Source organism: Myxocyprinus asiaticus, chromosome 20 (assembly GCF_019703515.2).
Source record: "Myxocyprinus asiaticus isolate MX2 ecotype Aquarium Trade chromosome 20, UBuf_Myxa_2, whole genome shotgun sequence".
In the NCBI taxonomy this organism is placed as follows: domain Eukaryota; kingdom Metazoa; phylum Chordata; class Actinopteri; order Cypriniformes; family Catostomidae; genus Myxocyprinus; species Myxocyprinus asiaticus.
Genome location: NC_059363.1, coordinates 16,772,452 through 16,792,043, shown reverse-complemented (window position 1 = coordinate 16,792,043; position 19,592 = coordinate 16,772,452). Strand labels below are relative to the sequence as shown.

The 19,592-nt window shown below is 37.1% G+C and overlaps 1 protein-coding gene across 2 annotated transcripts in view; it reads left to right on the top strand.

Annotated features, from left to right (window-relative positions):
- The window catches only part of pdzd8 (PDZ domain containing 8), a 69,975-nt gene that overhangs the window by 45,576 nt on the left and 4,807 nt on the right, over positions 1 to 19,592 (top strand). For both annotated transcript variants that reach the window (XM_051646510.1, XM_051646508.1), the window contains one exon: positions 18,657 to 18,819. In XM_051646510.1, the coding sequence (XP_051502470.1) occupies positions 18,657 to 18,819 (163 nt within the window). The remainder of the gene's footprint in view (positions 1 to 18,656; positions 18,820 to 19,592) is intronic.

Genomic DNA, 19,592 nt, shown 5'->3' with positions numbered 1-19,592 from the left:
TTTAAACTGAGAAATGTAAAGTTTGTAATTTCGTAAAAGCACTTACATTAATTCTTCTGTTAAAACTTATGTATTATTTGAGCTGTAAAGTTGTTTAAATTGTCATTTTTACAGTGGTTTTAGGGTTTGTTGACATAACATCGTCATGGTATATAACTCTACACAGAAAAGTTTAGTAAGTGATTTTATCACACTAAAATCATGTTTACACACATATCCTTTGTCTTGTGGGTATACCTTTGAAAAAGTTAGTATTTTAACGTTCAAAAATATGCTACATTCACTTCCATAGTAAGTGCCTCACTGTAACCAAGATTTTATATTTTAATTTTTTTATTAAGGAAAAGGAGGGACGAGTCAAAATTGATTTTTGTGGTAATCAACATTATGCCACAAATGCTGTCGATTGAACCAAAATTGTATTGAACCCGGAACATTCCTTTAAACATCCGGTCTCACTCTCCTCCACAATAGACAAAGAAGGGTGGTGATTGGTTTGAAGAGTCTGACGCATATAAACACGCAAGCAGGCTTTTGATGTATTTGAAAGATGTGGAAAGTCATGACAGATGACGTAAATGTCATAACTGGCACTTAATGCATGTTGGAAAAAAACAGGATAATTTCATATTAATATTTTCTGGAGGTGAACAATTTAATGGACTTTTATAAGTAAACATTAACCAATAACCAATAAATGCTATTAAAAAAAAAAAAAAAAAAAGGAAACAGGTACCAATATTTTGTAACTCCAAAAGCATATAAAGGCAGTATAAAAGTAATTCATATGACTCCAGTAGTTGAATCTATGTCTTCAGAAGTGATATGATAGGTGTGGGTGAGAAACAGAACAGTATTTAAGTCTTTTTTACTCTAAATTCTCCACTTTCAGATTTTTTTTTTTTTTTTTGGCGATTCGCATACTTCGGTCATATCGCCCCCTACTGGGCAGGGAGGAGAATTTATAGTTTAAAAAGGACATACATATTGATCTGTTTCTCAAAAACACCTATCATATAGCTTCGGAAGATATGGATTTAACCACTGGAGTCGTATGTATTACTTTTATGTTGCCTTTATATTCATTTTTGAGCTTCAACATTTTTGTCACCATTCACTTGCATTGTGAGGACCAACAGAGCTTCATAAAAATCAGAGGATATTCTTCTAAAAATCTTCATTTGTTTTCAGTAGAAGACAAAGTTATACACATCTGGGATGGCTTGAGTGAATGATGAGAGAATTTTTATTTTTGGGTGAACTATCCCTTTAATACATTTTGAACTAATGTGAACTAACAAATGAACAATAGTATATTCATAAAAGAACTTTCACCAAGAATAATAAATGCTTTAAAAATGTGTTCCTTGTTAGTTCATGTTGTCTAATGCATTTACTAATTTTATCCTATAAAACCTTAGTGTAAAGTGTTACCTTAGATTTTATATTTAAAGTTTGGACAGTTTTCTGATTATCTATTTTTTTTCTCTTACATGCTTTAAACACGAGCACATTTTCTGCATCAATGAAGAGCCATATTAAACAATATATAGAGAAATACCCTTGGGTTTCACCAGTCCTATTAGTTAACCAGTTGTAGCAGCACTTTAAGATTTCCAGCCAATTGGCTGCTTCTACAGCAGAGTGAATGGGGTCAGGGCCGAGTGACTATAACTTGTTTCTGAAGTATGTATTGCCTGCAGTCACCTGCTGGTGTATTTTTAGTTGATTGTTGTTTATAGTGGGGTGTCTGACAGGCCAGCTGCTCTTTCTCTGTGCTGTTACGATTTGATGCAGTCTGAAGTATATTGCTGCTAAATCTCATTTTTATGCAGTTTATTGCTGCTCTCTGCTTGCTAAAGCACTTGTCCTGGAAATTAAAGGATTTGAGAGAGAATGAGAGCGCTGCAAACAGACATCAGGAGCAGAGAGGACAATATGGTCCAAACATTGTATGTGTATAACCTCACAAAGGTTCTTGCCATTAAACAAACTTATGCCAATGTTCAGTTTTCCTTTCTTGCATTAAAAAAAAAGCTGCGAGTAATAAGACTAGATGTGTATTATTTAAATAAATATCTGTTTTTATGGTAATACATTTGTTTTATTTAAACATCTTATTACTAATGGGCTTTGGCTATTTTCTAAACAGAGATTGATGTTTGCTTCGAAATACCCTGATTCCAAAAAAGTATTTGTACTCTTAAGCCACAGTTAAAAAAGCGTGATGTGTGTGACCATTAATTGCTTGCAGTCACATTGGGGTCTGGGTTTTCAATAGCCAGTATCCCCTTTCTTTCAGAGTCCCCTTCTTTCGCTCTTTGAAGCAGAATGTCACCTGTTGAATATAGAGCTTCAATGGAGAGTGTTATAAAGCCATGAATCTTTTGGCAGTATCAGACAGCTGCCAATTGTAGAATATTGGGACATTTGAAAGTCCACTTTTAAGTAACTGGCTCAGTTTAAGCTGAGAGAATGAAAATGACAAACAAAATGCCAGTGTGATAAGAGCGCTCTTTTTTCCCCGCATGTTGGATGGCCTTTGAGTGCTGATAGGAGAGACTCTTCATTCTCCCATCTTTCATGCAGTCTCTCGTTTTACCTTTTCTCCCGAGTACATGGGGGATAAGCTGGGGGAGGGACTATGTAGATGAGCTGACAGATCCTAAGCGGGTGAATAACAATGAAGGTGCTAAAAACGGAACCGGCTTGGACAGACGTTAAAGAACGCTCTGGCCGCTGTGAATGATTGCAAATGAGAGGGATGAGAGGTGTCTTGTTTTTTGAATGTCCCCGTCTCCATAACAACCCTCCCTTTTGTGAGTGATGCTCTCTGAAAAGCCTCTTCCTATCACAAAACAGCGGCAACATGAAAATTCAGACGCAACTGAATTCACCCCAGCTTTGAACAATTGAGTGCAAATAAGAGTGTTTCCTGGAACAGGCTCATCAGTGAACAGAAAATGAGAAACAATTAATGGAACTTGCAGCACATCTGCATGATCTTTCCCATAGAAATAAGGGCTTATGTATTTATTTAAATATAATAATATAATTTCAAAATATGATGATGAAATTCAGCATTTAAGTTCATTTTGAAATCATTAAATTTGTGGTTAAAAGAACAGAACCAAAAAATAAAAATTCTGTCATTTACTCACCCTTATGGTGTTCCAGTATTTGCTGAAAGTCACTTCCTTAAATATGTTTTAGGTATTTTTTATGGTGCTTTTTGCATTCTTTTTGAAGCTTGAAAACTTTCAAAGGTCAGCTTTGAGATTGAAGTTTGTAAAGTAGATTTTAGAAAATAATAGCACCATGTAACTATGTTTGTATGAGTGTGACAAAGGCTTTGTTCACACTGAAAAAGCAGGGACATCCTGTATTTTGGCCAAAATTATGACGTCTCATACTGGACGCCTTTTATCTTGGGTCCTGTATTTTAGCAGAGAGCGAAACATCCCGCTTTGTGTCCTGTATTAAATCATAAAAAGGTCAGATGGTGAGATGGGTTACTGCACCTTAGCACATATCTTTGGCTAAGTTAAGCCAATTTCTGTGTTATTATAAGAGGCAGTGTTTTGCATGCCTTGTAACATATAAATAACATATGGGTGTGTTTCATTCAGAAGTGGTGATCTCTGTGCCCTGTTTACCTTCCACTGTGAGAGTTTTGTTGGTCTGAAATGTGTAATAAATCAGGCTGAACTCACTTTTGAAGTCATTTTTATTGAAAATTCTGTTTGGCCTACTGTGTGGCCATCATTATTGTATTAAATTCGAAGTGCCCTGTGAAGGAATTAATTATGCCATTCGGAGCATAGTATGTTTTCTCGTCGCAAATCCTGACATATAGCAACCGTCGCACACAGCAAATGAAGAAAAAACCACATGAAATCCAATCTGACCATTCAGACTGAGACACGTTAGGAAAAATCTGATTTTAATCGGATTCCAAACCACCTACAAATGTTGTTTGGATGAGGCTTGTAAAAATCAGATTTAATGTGTTTCTGTCCTGTTCAGACTACAAAAACCTAAATGGATTTGAGTGACTGCATCCAAAAAATCAAATTTTTTTCTGCCTGTGTGAGCATAGACTTAGTGTTTTGTTAATTTGGATGGGATAGGGGATGAGTGAAATAGAAAAGAGGAGCGAGTAATTGAAATAGAGGTGTGCCGGAAAAGAGAAGTGTTGACTATATTACACCACGCCGTCTGTTATGTCATGTGACTCAAACCAGACATCATAAAACAACATGTATTAATCCACAGTAAAGCTCCCTTAATTTCCTTAACTCCCCCTGGCTTTAGCTGTCACACGCTTTGAAATTTAGATATTATATGAAATTGACTGGAGTTTTCATCAAGCTCAGGAATTCTCAAACGACATTTCCATTGTTTATAATTTAACATCACTACTGATGAAATGATTTAGTGTAATTGTTTTTCTTTGTCTGAGGATAAGTGGATCTGGCCATGCATGTTTAGGTGATTGTCACAAAACCTGTCAATAAAATGTCCTGTCCTACTAATTCTCATTAAAGAGCACCTATTATGGTTTTTCAAATATTAGCTTTCATGTAGTGTGTTATATAGCTGTTTGTGAATGTAAAAAAAATTCTGCAAAGTTTCAGAAATCAGTGCAAGACAAATGGAGTTATAGACTCCCAAAAGAAAGAACCGATTCTGAACACCTGAAACGAGTCGTTAGTAATTCCAGACTTACTTCCTGTATTAACCTATGTAATGTGGTAACAAAAAACCCACCTCTGGTCTTAATTGGCTGCTCGCGAACAGCTTTGACCTCCCTCAAACACTACACTAAGCGGTAGACCAATCACAACAGACTGGGACATCTGACCAATCAGAGCAGAGTAGGCTCTCTGAAAGGAGGAGTTTAGAATGAATCCTTTAGAACGGATCATTGAGTCGTTTTTGACACTGAGAAAAAAAAGGTAATGCTGCAATTTAAATTATGAGCAAGTTAAAGTGTTTTTTGACATTGGATGCATGTAAATCTATCGTATGAGACCTTTAAAACAAAATTAGGCATGTTTAAAAACCATAATAGGTGCTCTTTAATGCAATGCAAAAAAGATGGTCATTGTGATTATTATCATTACTGCAATGTAAAAACAATGACATGAATAGCTATTATTCAAATGATAATGTATTTTAATATCATAGTAGTATTCCCTTAGTAATGAATCATTATTGTTTTTTTTGTTTTTTTTTCCATTTAAAAAGTAATTGTACAGCAGCATCTTTTTTTAGTGTATTACAGTGTTACAAAAATGAAAATCATCATTGAAAACATAAAATGTCAGGATGTGGCACGGTAATGAGAATTAGGGCGTAAAATGAGCTTATGTGTCCTGCAAATGATGTGTCAGTATCTTACTGGTCCTAAATGTATGCTTCATTTTCTTTATGCATAATATCATCTCATATGTTTGTTTCTATTGATTTAAGGTAAAATATAATCAGGGCTTTTTCTTGACAGGTTTTGTGAGTTAGATAAAACGAGCCTTCAGAAAGGTCAAAAGTCAGGTCGCGTTCATGAAAAGTCTTTTTTTATGTGTATTTCATATTTGGTGATATTTGGTTGAAAATGTATAAATATGATTTGGTGAACGTGTGAAACGTGTCTGATTTTGACATCATTATGATCATCAGTAAGCCAGTTCAAATAGAATCAGATTTGTGATTTGTGATTTTAGCCAATTAATTACATTCCCAATAACGTTCACTTCATCTGTTTCCACCAAATCTTCCATTTGCTTTAGATGATCAATCTAAGCCTCCTTGCTTTACGTCTCCATTACCTTCTTTCTCCACCTTCCTTTGGAATAAACAATGAATCGCTAGAGCTCTCTTACCCTGCGTTAGTGTGTACGTGTATGCACACATGCCCTGCGGGGACTGCTACCCTATACCCAAACACTAATCTTTCTGACATGTGCAAGATGATTCCATTACTGACATTGCTCTGACGGCTCTCACTAGAGCATCTGGCCACAGAACTCAGCTATTGCATGTGTGTGCTTGTGTGCAGTAGGGCTGGGCAATATACAAAACAATTATATATAGATCATTTTAAGCCTTTTGACAATATTTGTTGATATAATTCTGGTGTGATATTCATGTATATCCTCTATAATGGCTTTTAAGGTGTGTTGTTTAATCAGAGAAAGCATCATCAAACAGCCACTTTAGAGAATTAGATACATAACGTTCATTGCAAGAAGTAAATTACAGTGAAAATATAGTTTACAACAATAAAGGTGTGGTTTCCAGACCATCTTTCACTGAATTAACACAATATTTAATCATTTTAATTTATGGACACCAGTTTAACAGTAGTTGGAATAAACTGCACTGCACAAATAGGGGCTGTTTGAACTGTTCACAGAAATGTATGGCACTAATGCCTTTTTTTTAATAGTTTAAATCTGAAACACTGTTTAAACACATCTAAGTGTACTTATAGAAGTGGTGAGTCAAGGAGGAGTCATGAAATAAGTGTAATGACATGCTCTTTAGGAACCTTAATAGCCAAACAAAAGCACACTCAAATCATATTTAACAATGATAACGATATTTAACAATGTTGCTTAATTTTATTTCATCTGCAGAATAGTGTATGCTGTATATCATGGATTTTCAATATACTGGACAAAAGAAAGAATATATTAAAGAATAGAAAGCAAGGGATTTGCCATTCTGCTCTTACCATTCTGCTGCATTGTTTTATGTAGGTTATATTTACTATTACTAAGTCCAAAACATTTTTGATAGATGATAAATGGCTTATGATGGTATTTAAAATATGTAGCATTATTTTATCTCTTTGCGAAGTGGTCGAGTGAATGTTATCTGCCCTTGTCAATCCTAACCTCAATAGCCTGGTTGCATATAAAACTAACAGGATTAAAAAAGACAAGCTCTCAGTAGACACAAACCATAACACCCCCCCCACACCCCAAAAAAAACAGGTTTGCAGTTTTAAGATTGGTGCTACAATTTTAACCATATACAATTTTACATATGTAAACAAATATTCAAGTTTTGGTGAACCAAATGTAAAAGTTTCAGTCGTTTATTGAAAACCCCATTTTGAACGACCTCTTATCTGAATATTGGGGGGCACGTCTTTGTTTGGATTATGACCCTTTTCACTGAAAATCTGTATAGACCAGAAGTTGCTCATGGCCGCCGCTTCTGTCCTTGTTTGTTCTGAGTCAGCCATTGAGACGTCAAACTGCATTACATTTCCAGTGTGTCTGATCATTGTTTGACGATGGAACTCTTTACCATACACCTCCTTTAATCAACATAAAGCACACAATTAACCTGCTGCTCTACTATTATTGATTCTGTTTTTCATAACACGATTATCCATGCTGTGTGTGTTTGCATTGGCACAGTCTTTGGCTTCTCAGAACCTCTGTGCGTTTGAAATGGAAGCTACAGATGTAATGTGGATAATCACACTTCCATGAAGCGACCAGGACTTCACTAGATTTTGTCTTGGACATCATTGGTGTCATCTATGCTGCTTAACGGGATAGTTCATTGAGAAATGAAAACTCTGTCATTTACCCACCCTCATGTTGTTCCAAACCCATACGACTTTCTCTCGTCCATGGAGCACAAAAGGAGATGTTTGGCAGAATGTTACCCTTAGTCACCCTTCACTCTCATTGCATTTTTTCCATATTATTCTCCATATAATTGAAGTAAATGTGACTGAGACTTAAATTTAGAATAACATCTCCTTTTTAATACAGGATTAAACATTTTGGGTGAACTGTCCCTTTTAGAAGGGGAAGTAAGTTTTGCTCTGTAAAGGGTAGATTTATAAAAGCCAGGCTCTTGAGAGCAGTTATGGGAGTAAAAGGTGGGGGATGGAGGGAGTGGGAGGATGAATGAAATGGATAGAGGGAAAGATGGAGTAGAGAGATGGAGAGTGGGAGGTTTAGCTGAACACACACTCAATCCTCCAGCAACAGGTGTACACACAAGACAACTGTCCGTTTTGCACAATAGCTTCAATGGATGTCTGTCAACAATCACACCGGTGCACGTAACCACGTCTACCAACACATACACACACTTTATTCCACCTACAAAAAAATGTGCACTCAATGACACACAAAAAGCCCCCCTCCATACACACACCTTAAGTATTCTTTTTTCTTTAGACATACAAATGCACTGTATCTGGTATGAGTGTGTAGCATTGATGTTTTGTGACATGTTTGCTGTCTTTGAGCAGGTATTTATCCGTCTGCCGTCTCTTTGAGTGCACAGCACGATTTGATGTCTGTGCGCATTTAGAGGCAGTATTAGGGTGGCCAAGCGTACTGCGTGTGCATGCATGTTTAGTGGTGTGTGTGTGTGTGTGTGTGTGAGAGACTTTGTTTTGTAGATGATTTCAACCTTAGGTGTGCCATCTATTCATTTCATTTTATTTTTTAGAGTTTATCCTAATCCTTTTTAAGAGAAATTTAAGAGTAAAATCTTTAATCTGCCATTGACTTACATTTGTTAGGGGGTGTTCACACTGCATGTGTCCTTGTGCTAAAAAAAAGCTAGATACAATGCCACGAATAGCACTGGTGTCAAGAGGCGCATTTGTAGCATTAGAAGTTCTTTTTACTTGATGGTATCTAAAAATGCGGCACTCCTGCATGGACAGCTAAAAAACAGTGAGACACAATAGTTAAAGCATGTTTACATAGGAAAACAACTGAGAAAACAATGAATAACAGTGCGGATGGTCGCAAATGTGTTTGGTTTTAAAGGCCTCTTAGAATGTTTGCCATTCAAAATTTAACTGACAGTGATGTTGCCAATGTAATATTTGCATACTGAGTTGCAGTTGGTCTTCTTTCTAGCATTAATGTGCAAACTGTGGGGCGAATTCACTAAATCGCCACTTTTGCGTGTGATATTTCAGCTCAGGAACTCTGTGTCTTACTTATTTCTACACAAGCATGCCTTTTATGCAAATTAGGCTCATTAAAGATAGCACTTTATTAAAAAAAACTCTGTGCTGTTTGCCTGCAACAATAAACATTGCTGTATTACCACCTGAGGAAAGCAGGCAGTGAACTGAATTTGATTAAAAAGACATGTGTGTATATGTTCTATCAATCATGGCATAAGTATTTCATCAAATAATGATCAAATGATGTAGAGCGTTAGAACCGGGCATATATTCAGATGTGTGGTGTAGTCAAGCATGCTTTCGTCATGTTAAAGGCATGTTAAATTCAGGTGTCTGGATCTTAGTAGTGTAGTGATGCTAAACAATCCTGTCAGAGTGAGCCAGATTGTGGTGGTTTGCTGCATCCTCCACAATACAGCGCTCAGAAGTGGCCCACAAGATCGGAATTGCATGTGCAAATTGAGCTCAGCAAAGATTTTGTGGGTGTGTTTGCACTATTACCATCTAGACTGTAGTCACCTTTACACTGCAAACTTGTCACGTAGTGTTGATTCTTGTGCACAGCTGACAGAAAACAAGAACAAAGCAGCTCTGATGCAGCATTTTGTTGAACCAAACAGAACCAAAGCCTAAAACCTAACTCTACATAAAACTTGTTTTGCTGCATTGCATACAATCTTGTTACATCACAGGGGTTTTTTTTATTTATTTTTTTACATTGGATTTAGTTATTATTGTGGCTTTATTGAATGGAGATTATGGTATGTAAGTGTCTGTGTTTAGATGAGGTTTTCTGTTTTTAACTCTGACATTTATTGTGGAATCAATGGAATTGACCTGAACATTTCCCACATCCTGTGTTTGTTCGTTGAGGTAAAAGCTGTTTTATATTTTCCCTGTCTGTGTGTGTGTCAACCTTGTGATGAGGTGAGACGGATACTAAATTGACACATGAACAGCATCCTCACGTACCAGTCAGAGCGACATCAGTCCGTTTACCTGCACTCAATACACACAAACACACACAATGAGTGTGTGTGGTGTGTGTGTGTTCCTCCTGCTGTGTCTTTCTGCGGTTGTGTAATTACCCCTTAGCCACCGCTCAGCTACAGTAATCGCCTGTAATTGCCGCTCAATGTCGCTGTTTGGTTCCTGTGTCAGAAAAATCTTTCTTTTGCTCTCTCTTCCTTTCATTTTCTTTAATTCTTTCTTTTTCTCTCTCTCTTTGTCTTTCTAAAAGCAAAATAATAAAGATAAAGGTTAAGCACGTGTTGCTGTTCCTTGGCCTTATTTACAGTTTAGTGGCCCCTGTTTAAGTTCAAATTATTTTATTCTTCATTTTGTGCAATTTCTCTCAATTTTAACTGTAATTCCAAGGACCTTGGAATTCCAAGGTGTCCATTAAGTCATTTTTTTAAGCTGAAGGCTGGACCAAATGTTTCTCATTCAGGGCCAGTTGCATAAACATAAGCCGCTTTTCCACCGTTGGGCCGAACGGTTCTGAGCACAGTATGGAACAGTTACAGTAGCATTTCCACTTGAGCACGATTATGAACCATTCTCGGCATGGAATTCGTGGCATGGTTAGCTAACCGTACTCAACCGTGCTGGTGAAATGGCTTTAGTATGTGTAGACTTATTTAGTGTATCTTCATGATTTTAGTAGGACAGTTTAGCTAGTATTTCGGCCTATATTTTTCTACATTACTTTTTGTCAGGGAAGTAGATTACTAGCTCATTTTAACTCAAAATACATCAATATATTCTCCTAAACTATTTTAATATAATACTTATATACTATTTGGTGAACAAATACCCTTTTTAGCTAGTCTGGAACTTTTACCTTTCTGCATGTTTGTGTCCAGTGGCAAACACAAGCCCTCAGCAAATTATGGTAAACCCCTCGCCTTATTCAGTTTACTTTCCTTTTTGTGAAATGGTCTGTGTTTTTGCTGATGTTAGCAGAGTAAATCACGGGAAAAAATCAGTCCTAAAAATTGGAATATGCGATCATCCTCCATAGCGTGCCGCACTTGCTTCCATGTTTACCTCTCACGCCTTCGCCAACAAACGGATCTGTTATGGACATTCTCCTGATTTCATTTCACCACAGTGGAAAAAGAAACTGTAACCGTGCCAACTGGCCCGGATCGGCTCGAACGGTACGGTTTTGCAATGAGAACTGTTCGGCGCGATGGTGGAAAATCGGCTAATGACATAAACTTAAGACTGCATCTAACAATAAGTCTGACTACCTAAAGATGCCAGAGAAATCCTGTTGCATAAAACAAGCTCACAGCTGTCTTTAATAAGACAGTCTAATTCGCACTGCATTGTGGTAAAAGACACTGAACAACTTAAAAAAACATGGCCGACAGTGGGCACTCAGCACAGTTTTCCTTCACTGTAAATATTTGCTTATTAAAAGAATGCAATGCTTCAAAATCAATTCTAATGAACAAATTTTGTGATTTTAACCCAAAGAATAAAAACACAAGGAATAGGGGGCCTGGGTAACTCAGCGAGTATTGACGCTGACTACTACCCCTGGAGTTGTGAGTTCAAATCCAGGGTGTGCTGAGTGACTCCAGCCAGGTCTCCTAAGCAACCAGATTGGCCTGGTTGCTAGGGAGGGTAGAGTCACATGGGGTAACATCCTTGTGGTCGTGATTAGTGGTTCTCACTCTCAGTGGGGCGTGTGGTAAATTGTACGCGGATCGCGAAGTGTAGCATGAACCTCCACATGCTGGGAGTCTCTGCAGTGTCATGCACAACGAGCCACGTGATAAGATGCACGGATTGACTGTCTCAGAAGCAAAGGCAACTGAGACTTGTCCTCCGCCACCTGGATTGAGGTGAGTAACCACATCACCACGGGGACCTACTAAGTAGTGGGAATTGGGCATTCCAAATTGGGAGAAAAGGGGATAAAAAAATATAAATAAATAGTAAAACACAAGAAATATTTTTGCCATCATAGAATTCAAAGTCTTAAAGTCTCAACTCAAGCCCCTTTCAGCCCTCAACTGAAGCCCCCACTGACTCAGCTGACAGTTATTTTCCATGGCAACATGGAATGCAAACAAAAGTTAGCCTAGGGGTGTGCTGTCTTACATTTTAGTTTCAAATTAGACTGATCTTTTATGCAACTGACTGAAAAATTCAAGACCAACATTTTAGACGATTAACTAGTAAGACCAGACTAAAAATGTGTAATGCAACCGGCCTCTGGTCGCAGACGAATGGCCTTTCACATTGAAAGCCAGGAAAATCGCTGTTAGTACATTCAAGCCTTTACAATAGGCAGCGCTAATCTACAAGCAATTTTATCCCGGTACGGTGGGTGACGCAAAGCACCTTTCAAGCAACATAGTTCTCTAGCGAGCTGATCAAAAAAATAAAACGCATCTCTCTGCAACAGGAGTGCCATTTTTTTATTTTCCTAGTCAATGGCTGTGCCCTCCCACACACACTTATTTTGCATTTTTCTAATTTAATCGTTTATTTTTCATTACAAATGATATTATCAACATAACAGTTTGAGTAAAAATGTTTGCAAAACCCAGTGATTATGATATAATCATGATCCTGCATGTGAATTTTCACAGAGCATCTTGTGAAAGTGCTTCATTGAAAGAAAACCTGTCCTTTTGTACAAAATGAGTGAACACCGTTAATGTCACATTTGCTTATTTGATTACTGATAACGAAATTTTTGGAATCTTAAATATTTCTTATATTATGTCTCAAGTTTTTCAAAATCACACAGAGGGGTAATCACTAGTACGCAAGCAACAGCGAGAGTGGAGCAGGCTATTTTATTTATATGAAGTTTCCACACATGCATTCCAGTCTACATCTTGATGTTATCCTTCCTCATGATGACGCAGCATGTTTTCATCAGCTGAATGGGAGACTAAACACAGTCTCGTCACATTTTAACTTTTTGTTTAGCCTCCCATTCAGCTCATGAAAACACGCTGTGTGATCATGAGGAAGGATAACGTTAAGATGTAGATTTGAATGTAGGTGTGGAATTTATACAAATAAAATTGTCTACCCCTCTCTCGCCGTTGCTGGCGTGCCAGTGATTACCCCTCATTGGCATGCGTGCCATACGTTGCCGACCCCTGCTCTACAAGCTGCAGCAGCAGCAATGATGAGTGTGTTGTTGATTTGCTTAACGAGACAGAAAACATTCAAGACACTTTCACAAACTATAGTAATTCACCTGCTGGACAAGTTAACTGTTAACTGTTAGCAATTGGAATAAGACTGATTATACAGTATGCAACTGCCAAGCATACTGTATATACTCGTGTTAAAGAGTCATGAAACACCAAATCACATTTTTTTATGTGTTAACAGATACACTACCGATCAAAACTTTTGAAACACTTGACTGAAATTTTTCTCATGATCTTAAAAATCTTTTGATCTGAAGGCATATGCTTAAATGTTTGAAATTAGTTTTGTAGACAAAAATATCATTTCATTATAAAACTACAATTTCATTTAAAAAAAAACAACTTTTTTGAAATGGATGACGTGGACCAAATAATAAAGAAAAGCAGCCACTAAGTGCCCAACATAGATGGGAACTCCTTCAATACTGTTTAAAAATCATCCCAGGGTGATACCTCAAGAAGTTAGTTGAGAAAATGTCAAGAGTACATGTCTGCAAATTCTAGGCAAAGGGTGACTACTTTGAAGATGCTAAAATATAACACAGTTTTGATTTATTTTGGATTTTGTATAGTCACAACATAATTCCCATAGTTCCATTTATGTTATTCCATAGTTTTGATGACTTTACTATTTTTCTAATATGTGAAAAAAAATTATAATAAAGAATGAGGAAGTGTTTCAAAACTTTTGACCAGTAGTGTATGTACAGGTTGCACATAATTGAAAACAATGATTGCTCTCATTGTTTATTAATAAGGTGAAAGTGGTTATTTTTTCCTTTTTTTGAGACATTTTGTTCTACCAGTGAATCCACTGGTTTTAGTAACTGCAGCGGCTCCTGTCATCCAAAGACCAATATTTTATTGGTCAGGGTATTTCATCACCAGGCAAAGAAAAAACAAACTGAGATACTCAACGTAAAAAATAAAAATAAATAAATAAATCTTTGTCGGCTCGCAAATGTTCGCTCCATGTGTGAATTGCTTCCTAGGAATCCATTATTTCTATTCAAACTGTTTATTGTGGGGAAAATTCATGTTTGGTGTGAAAAGGCCTTATAGTCAATGCATCTTAATTACGTAGGATCAACCAGTTCTTAGGTTGAGATACAATACGTACCTTGAGGCACAAGACTTTGATGCTGAACTTATGTTTTGAAAGTAATGTTTGTGCTTATTAAGGTGAAGTTTAGATAAAAGGCTTTTCTCGATCACAGTCCTTTTCTACTGTCCAAACAATGGTGACTTGTTTTCTGTGGTTGCCATATTTCTTTTTAATAAAAATACTTTATTAACCCAGAACTTCAGTTTCATTCAGGATCATATAGGTGATGATGACCGAGTTCCTTCAAATACACTTTGCTGTAATTTTTCATTCTCTTTCCTGAACAACCTGTCACAGTTGATACAAAACACGCCATTAAAAAGTCCGTCAGTGGCCTCACAAAAGCCTGAAGCTTCTCTTGTATTTTACTCTGACAAACCGTCTCTGGCATGTTTAAAGGGTGCGATCAGGTTGTTCCCTGCGGGAGGAAATTTTCAGAATTAATATTCTCTGTGGAAAGCTTATAAACAGACCTTCAGTCTTTAAGTTTTATGATCGCTTGTGTTTTCTTGTCCGTTATGAACAAACTTATCTTCAGTGTGTCAGCTAAGCTGACATGTATGCAAATACAAAAAAACGGTATTCTCCCTTTCTCTCTGTGTACTTGTATAAACCTCATCCATACGAGCCACTTCCTTTAATGACAAGATAATTTATTATGGAAAAATGCTACAAAGACATTTAGATGATGCCAAAACCAATTCTACCTATGAGTTTTGAGTCCTGAGTCTCAGGTTTTTTTTTTGTTATATCATGACAAGCAGTGACAGCAGTGTGACATGCTCTAATCTTCATAAAACTATTTCTAAAACTATTTTAAAGGATGTTACATTTTTTGTTTAATTACAATCTATGCCGTTTTTATGACCTCATACTAATTGATAGACTGGAATTGGAATATTAGTACTTTTAAAATTCCTTTGGAACACTGCAGGACTTTTTAATGAAATTAAAAATGTTGAAAAACTAAAAATGGTGAACTGTTACTGCACGTATTCCATTGAATTTTCCTTATACATTCATATAAATTTTAACCTAAAATCTTAAAGTTTTAGTTCACCCAAAAATGAAAATTATCTCATAATTTACTCCTTAAATTACAGTCCTTAAAATGCAAGTGGATGGTGATCAGACTTTTGAAGCTCCAAAAAGAACAGACAGTCAGTATAAACGTCATCCATACAACACCAGCTGTTAAATTAATGTCTTCTAAAGACATACGATAAATTTTGGTGTGATAAAAGATCAACATTTAAGTACTTTTTAACTCTAAATCATCGCTTCCCGTCAGCAGCGGTACACGCGTGTGACATAATCACGTTGGCATATTCACACGAGAACTGACACACCTGTAAAAGCAGCACTGTTTACAACTGAGTTGGAGGAACGCTGTACAGAAGCTTTGTTGGTTTAGGTTTAGATCTGTATTTATTTCGTTTCGTTTCTTTTTTTTTTCTCTCCCCTTTTCTCCCCAATTTGGAATGCCCAATTCCCAATGCGCTCTAAGTCCATGTGGCGTAGTGACTCGGCTCAATCCGGGTGGCGGAGGACGAATCTCAGTTGCCTCCGCGTCCGAGACAGTCAATCCGCGCATTTTATCACTTGGCGTGTTGAGCGCGTTACTGTGGAGATGTAGTGCGTGTGGAGGCTTCACGCTATTCTCTGCGGCATCCATGCACAACTCACCACGCGCCCCACCGAGAGCGAGAACCACATTATAGTGACCACGAGGAGGTTAACCCATGTGACTCTACCCTCCCTAGCAACCGGGCCAATTTGGTTGCTTAGGAGACCTGGCTGGAGTCACTCAGCACACCCTGGATTTGAACTCGAGACTCCAGGGGTAGTAGTCATCGCCTTTACTCGCTGAGCTACCCAGGCCCCCTATTTAGATCCGTTTTTTACTCACAATGGGGCATTTGTTTGCTCATCCTGAATGACTCAACCAAGTGGAGAACGTGAGATTACACTCGTAACATGGCAAATAGGGATGCACCGATCCGATACCTGGATCGGTATCGGCTCCGATACCGAAGCTTTTAGACGGATCGGGTATCGGTCCGACGAGCCCGATCCAAATCCGATACTGTGTGTTAGTCATGTTTGTTATTGTCAAGCTCCAAAAATGACATAAAAGAACCATAAAAACACCATTAAAGCAGTTCATATGACTCGTGCATTTTATTCAAAGCCACTGGAAGACGTGTGATTAGCTCTGTGAATCACAAAAGGCTGTTTAATAAGTATAATATAGTATGCGCAGCGCCAGCATGTTAGTGAATGGTGCTGCTCTGTTGACACAAACTCATGCACCGGCTGGTGATGTACTCGCGGCTATTTTTAGATATATTTTAAAATTAAAAGTCAATAATAATAATATTAATAACAATTTTTTATTATTATTGTCATCATTAGTATTTGTTTACAATTTATAACAATATTTAAGTTGACTGGGTTCAAAAAATAACTGTGTGAATGAAAAGTGGACTGACGTCTTACAACTAAATTGAACAAAAAAGAGATCTGAATCCTTTAAAGTCCAGATGCAAGTTGAAACATTTAAAAAAAAAAGAGAAAAAAAAAGGCAAAAATAAAACACTGGTTTCTTTTCTACTGAAAACTTGATGACTGGAATTACTGTTAATTTTGCTGCTACATTATCCAGTATACTAGTTAATAATAAAGTGTTTATTAATAAGCTATATATTTATATTGAAATAATGTGTAGTTAGAGGTTTGTGTTTCTTTACATATTAAAGTGTATGCCCAATTAGTTCCACACAATAATGTAAAGATATTCTAAACTGATTATGCAAAAAACAACACTGGTATCGGCTTGGGATATTGGAATCGGATCGGAAGAGAAAAAGTGGTTTCGGTGCATCCCTAATGGCAACGCGAATACTTCACACGAGAGACCAGGTGAACTCCACCCTCTCATGAATCTTACGGAAGCGATGGATTATAGTTAAAAAGTACTTAAATATTGGTCTTTTTTTCACACCAAAAGCGATCGTATCACTTTTGGAGATATTAATTTAACCGCTGGAGTCGTATTGATGACATTTATGCTGACTGGCTGTGATTTTTGGAGCTTCAAATGTCTGATCACCATCCACTTGCATTTTAAGGACCTACTGAGCTAAGATATTTTTCTATTTTTCTTCAAATGTGTTCTGGTGAAGAAAGAAAGTCATACACACCTGGGATGTCATGAGTGTGAGTAAATGATGAGAGAATTTAAAATTTTGGGTGAACTATCCCTTTAATGTTGAACAACAAAAAAATCATGTTCATGTTATTTGTCAATTACCTGAATATTTCAACCAATCAATGCATGCTATTGTTAAAACGTGGTGTTTTTGTTACTTGCCCTTTAAGAACTTTAAGATGATTCTAGAATGTATCTATAGACAGTCATTGGTCAAAAACCGGGCAAGTCGGCCTTCTGTTTGCCAGCTTGAGTAGATTGTCTGTGTTTTCATCCCATGTTTAACTTGATCAGTGCCCTTCTCAAGGGTTATAACAAATGACAGCAACAAAATTACAGTCATCCATCTCAGCACTGTGGATCTGCATTCTGTCTTTTCTTGCCCACCCCCAACACAAACAAGAACAAAAAGACAAGGAAGACACAGAGGACACATCATGAAAAGATTGGCCCATATTTCTTTCCCAACAACTCTAAAAGATCAATAAAAACAGTCTTGCTGGTGTTTTGTAAAACTATTCTTGTGTCAAGTTCATATTTTTTGTTTCTTGGTGGAGATAGGCCATGTGGAATCCTTACGTAAGCGCACTGACTTCCTTATGTACCTGTTGTTTACAATGAGTTTTTCACAGTGTCAAACAGTGCTGCAGGTGGAGCTGCAGGTGGATTTTGTGACGCTGGCAGCACAAAAACTGCAGCTGCTGCTGCTTTGCGAATTTGGAGTAAAATTAGCAGTAATTACTGACCTCCCCTGCCTTCAGTTCAGAGAACATTGTTTTATCACCATGAAAATTGGTGGATGTGGTGGGAAGAAAGAGCTTTGTATAGAAAGTGAAGACTGTCTTGTTCAAATCATAATGTAGGTTGTCCACCCTAATTATAAACTGCTATTCCTGACAAAAGCTAAGCTTTTTTGAAAAACAGCAACAACTTTCTTTTGGTTTAGGCTAACTGCTACTGTTCCACTCAACTAGGACTTGTAAATGTCCTAAAAACAAAAGCTTTCTCTCTTGTCTTCTTTGGGGACAAAATCTTGTGTATGGGAACCATTTCAAGCTACTTGAACTGCAGTTGCAAATTCTCTTCTTTTCCTTAACAAAGAATCTTTTTTCATCTGTACTGCTTTTTAAAAAAAAAAAAAAAAAACTGTATTAGCAAATCTTATATTGTTTCTTTTCGTTTATGTGTGTGTTGCAGACTGAGGTGATTAAAGGACCATCTGGGAGTGTGGGGATGACATTCAGGCATGTTCCGGCCACTGATGGTGACACGGTACATGTGAGCATAGAGACCGTCACCCCAAACTCCCCAGCTGCCCTGGCGGACTTACAGAGAGGAGATCGCCTCATTGCTATTGGAGGTCAGAGTCACTATCTGAGCAATCTAGATCTTTTGCACTGCTTTAGAAAAAAAAAAAAAAAACTTCAAGACCATGCAGGAAAAAGTTTTTTGACGTGTGCAGTTATGTGCAGATGGTTCTACATGCCTATTTTGACTCTTAATGTGCAATGATTTATGGTAAATTAATCAAAAAGTGTTCATTTTAACCCTACTTTTATAAAATTATATTGTAGATCCAAGTAGCTTTTCCACCATCAGCCAGAATGGTTCTGAGCAACAGTACCAGTAGCATTTCCATTTAGAAATACAAACCTTTCCTGGCCTGAACACAGAACAACGCATCACCCCTTAAAGGGATAGTTCACCCAAAAATGAAAATTCTCTCATCATTTACTCACCCTCATGACATCCCAGATGTGTATGAATTTCTTTCTTCTGCAGAACACAAACAAAGAGTTGTAGAAGAAAATCTCAGCTCTGTTGGTCCTTACAATGCAAGTGAATGATGACCAGACATTTTAAGCTCCAAAAATCAGATAAAGGCCACATAAAAATAATCCATAAAACACCAGTGGTTTAATCCATATCTTCAGAAGCGATATAATAGGTGTGGGTGAGAAACAGATCAATATTTATGTCCTTTTTTACCATAAATCTTTCACTTTCAAAATGTGAAAGAATGTGAAAGTGGAGATTCCCAGAAAGTTATACACATATGGGATGGCATGAGGGTGAGTAAATGATGAGAGAATTTTCATTTTTCGGTGAACTACAGCTTTAAGCATTTTGCTC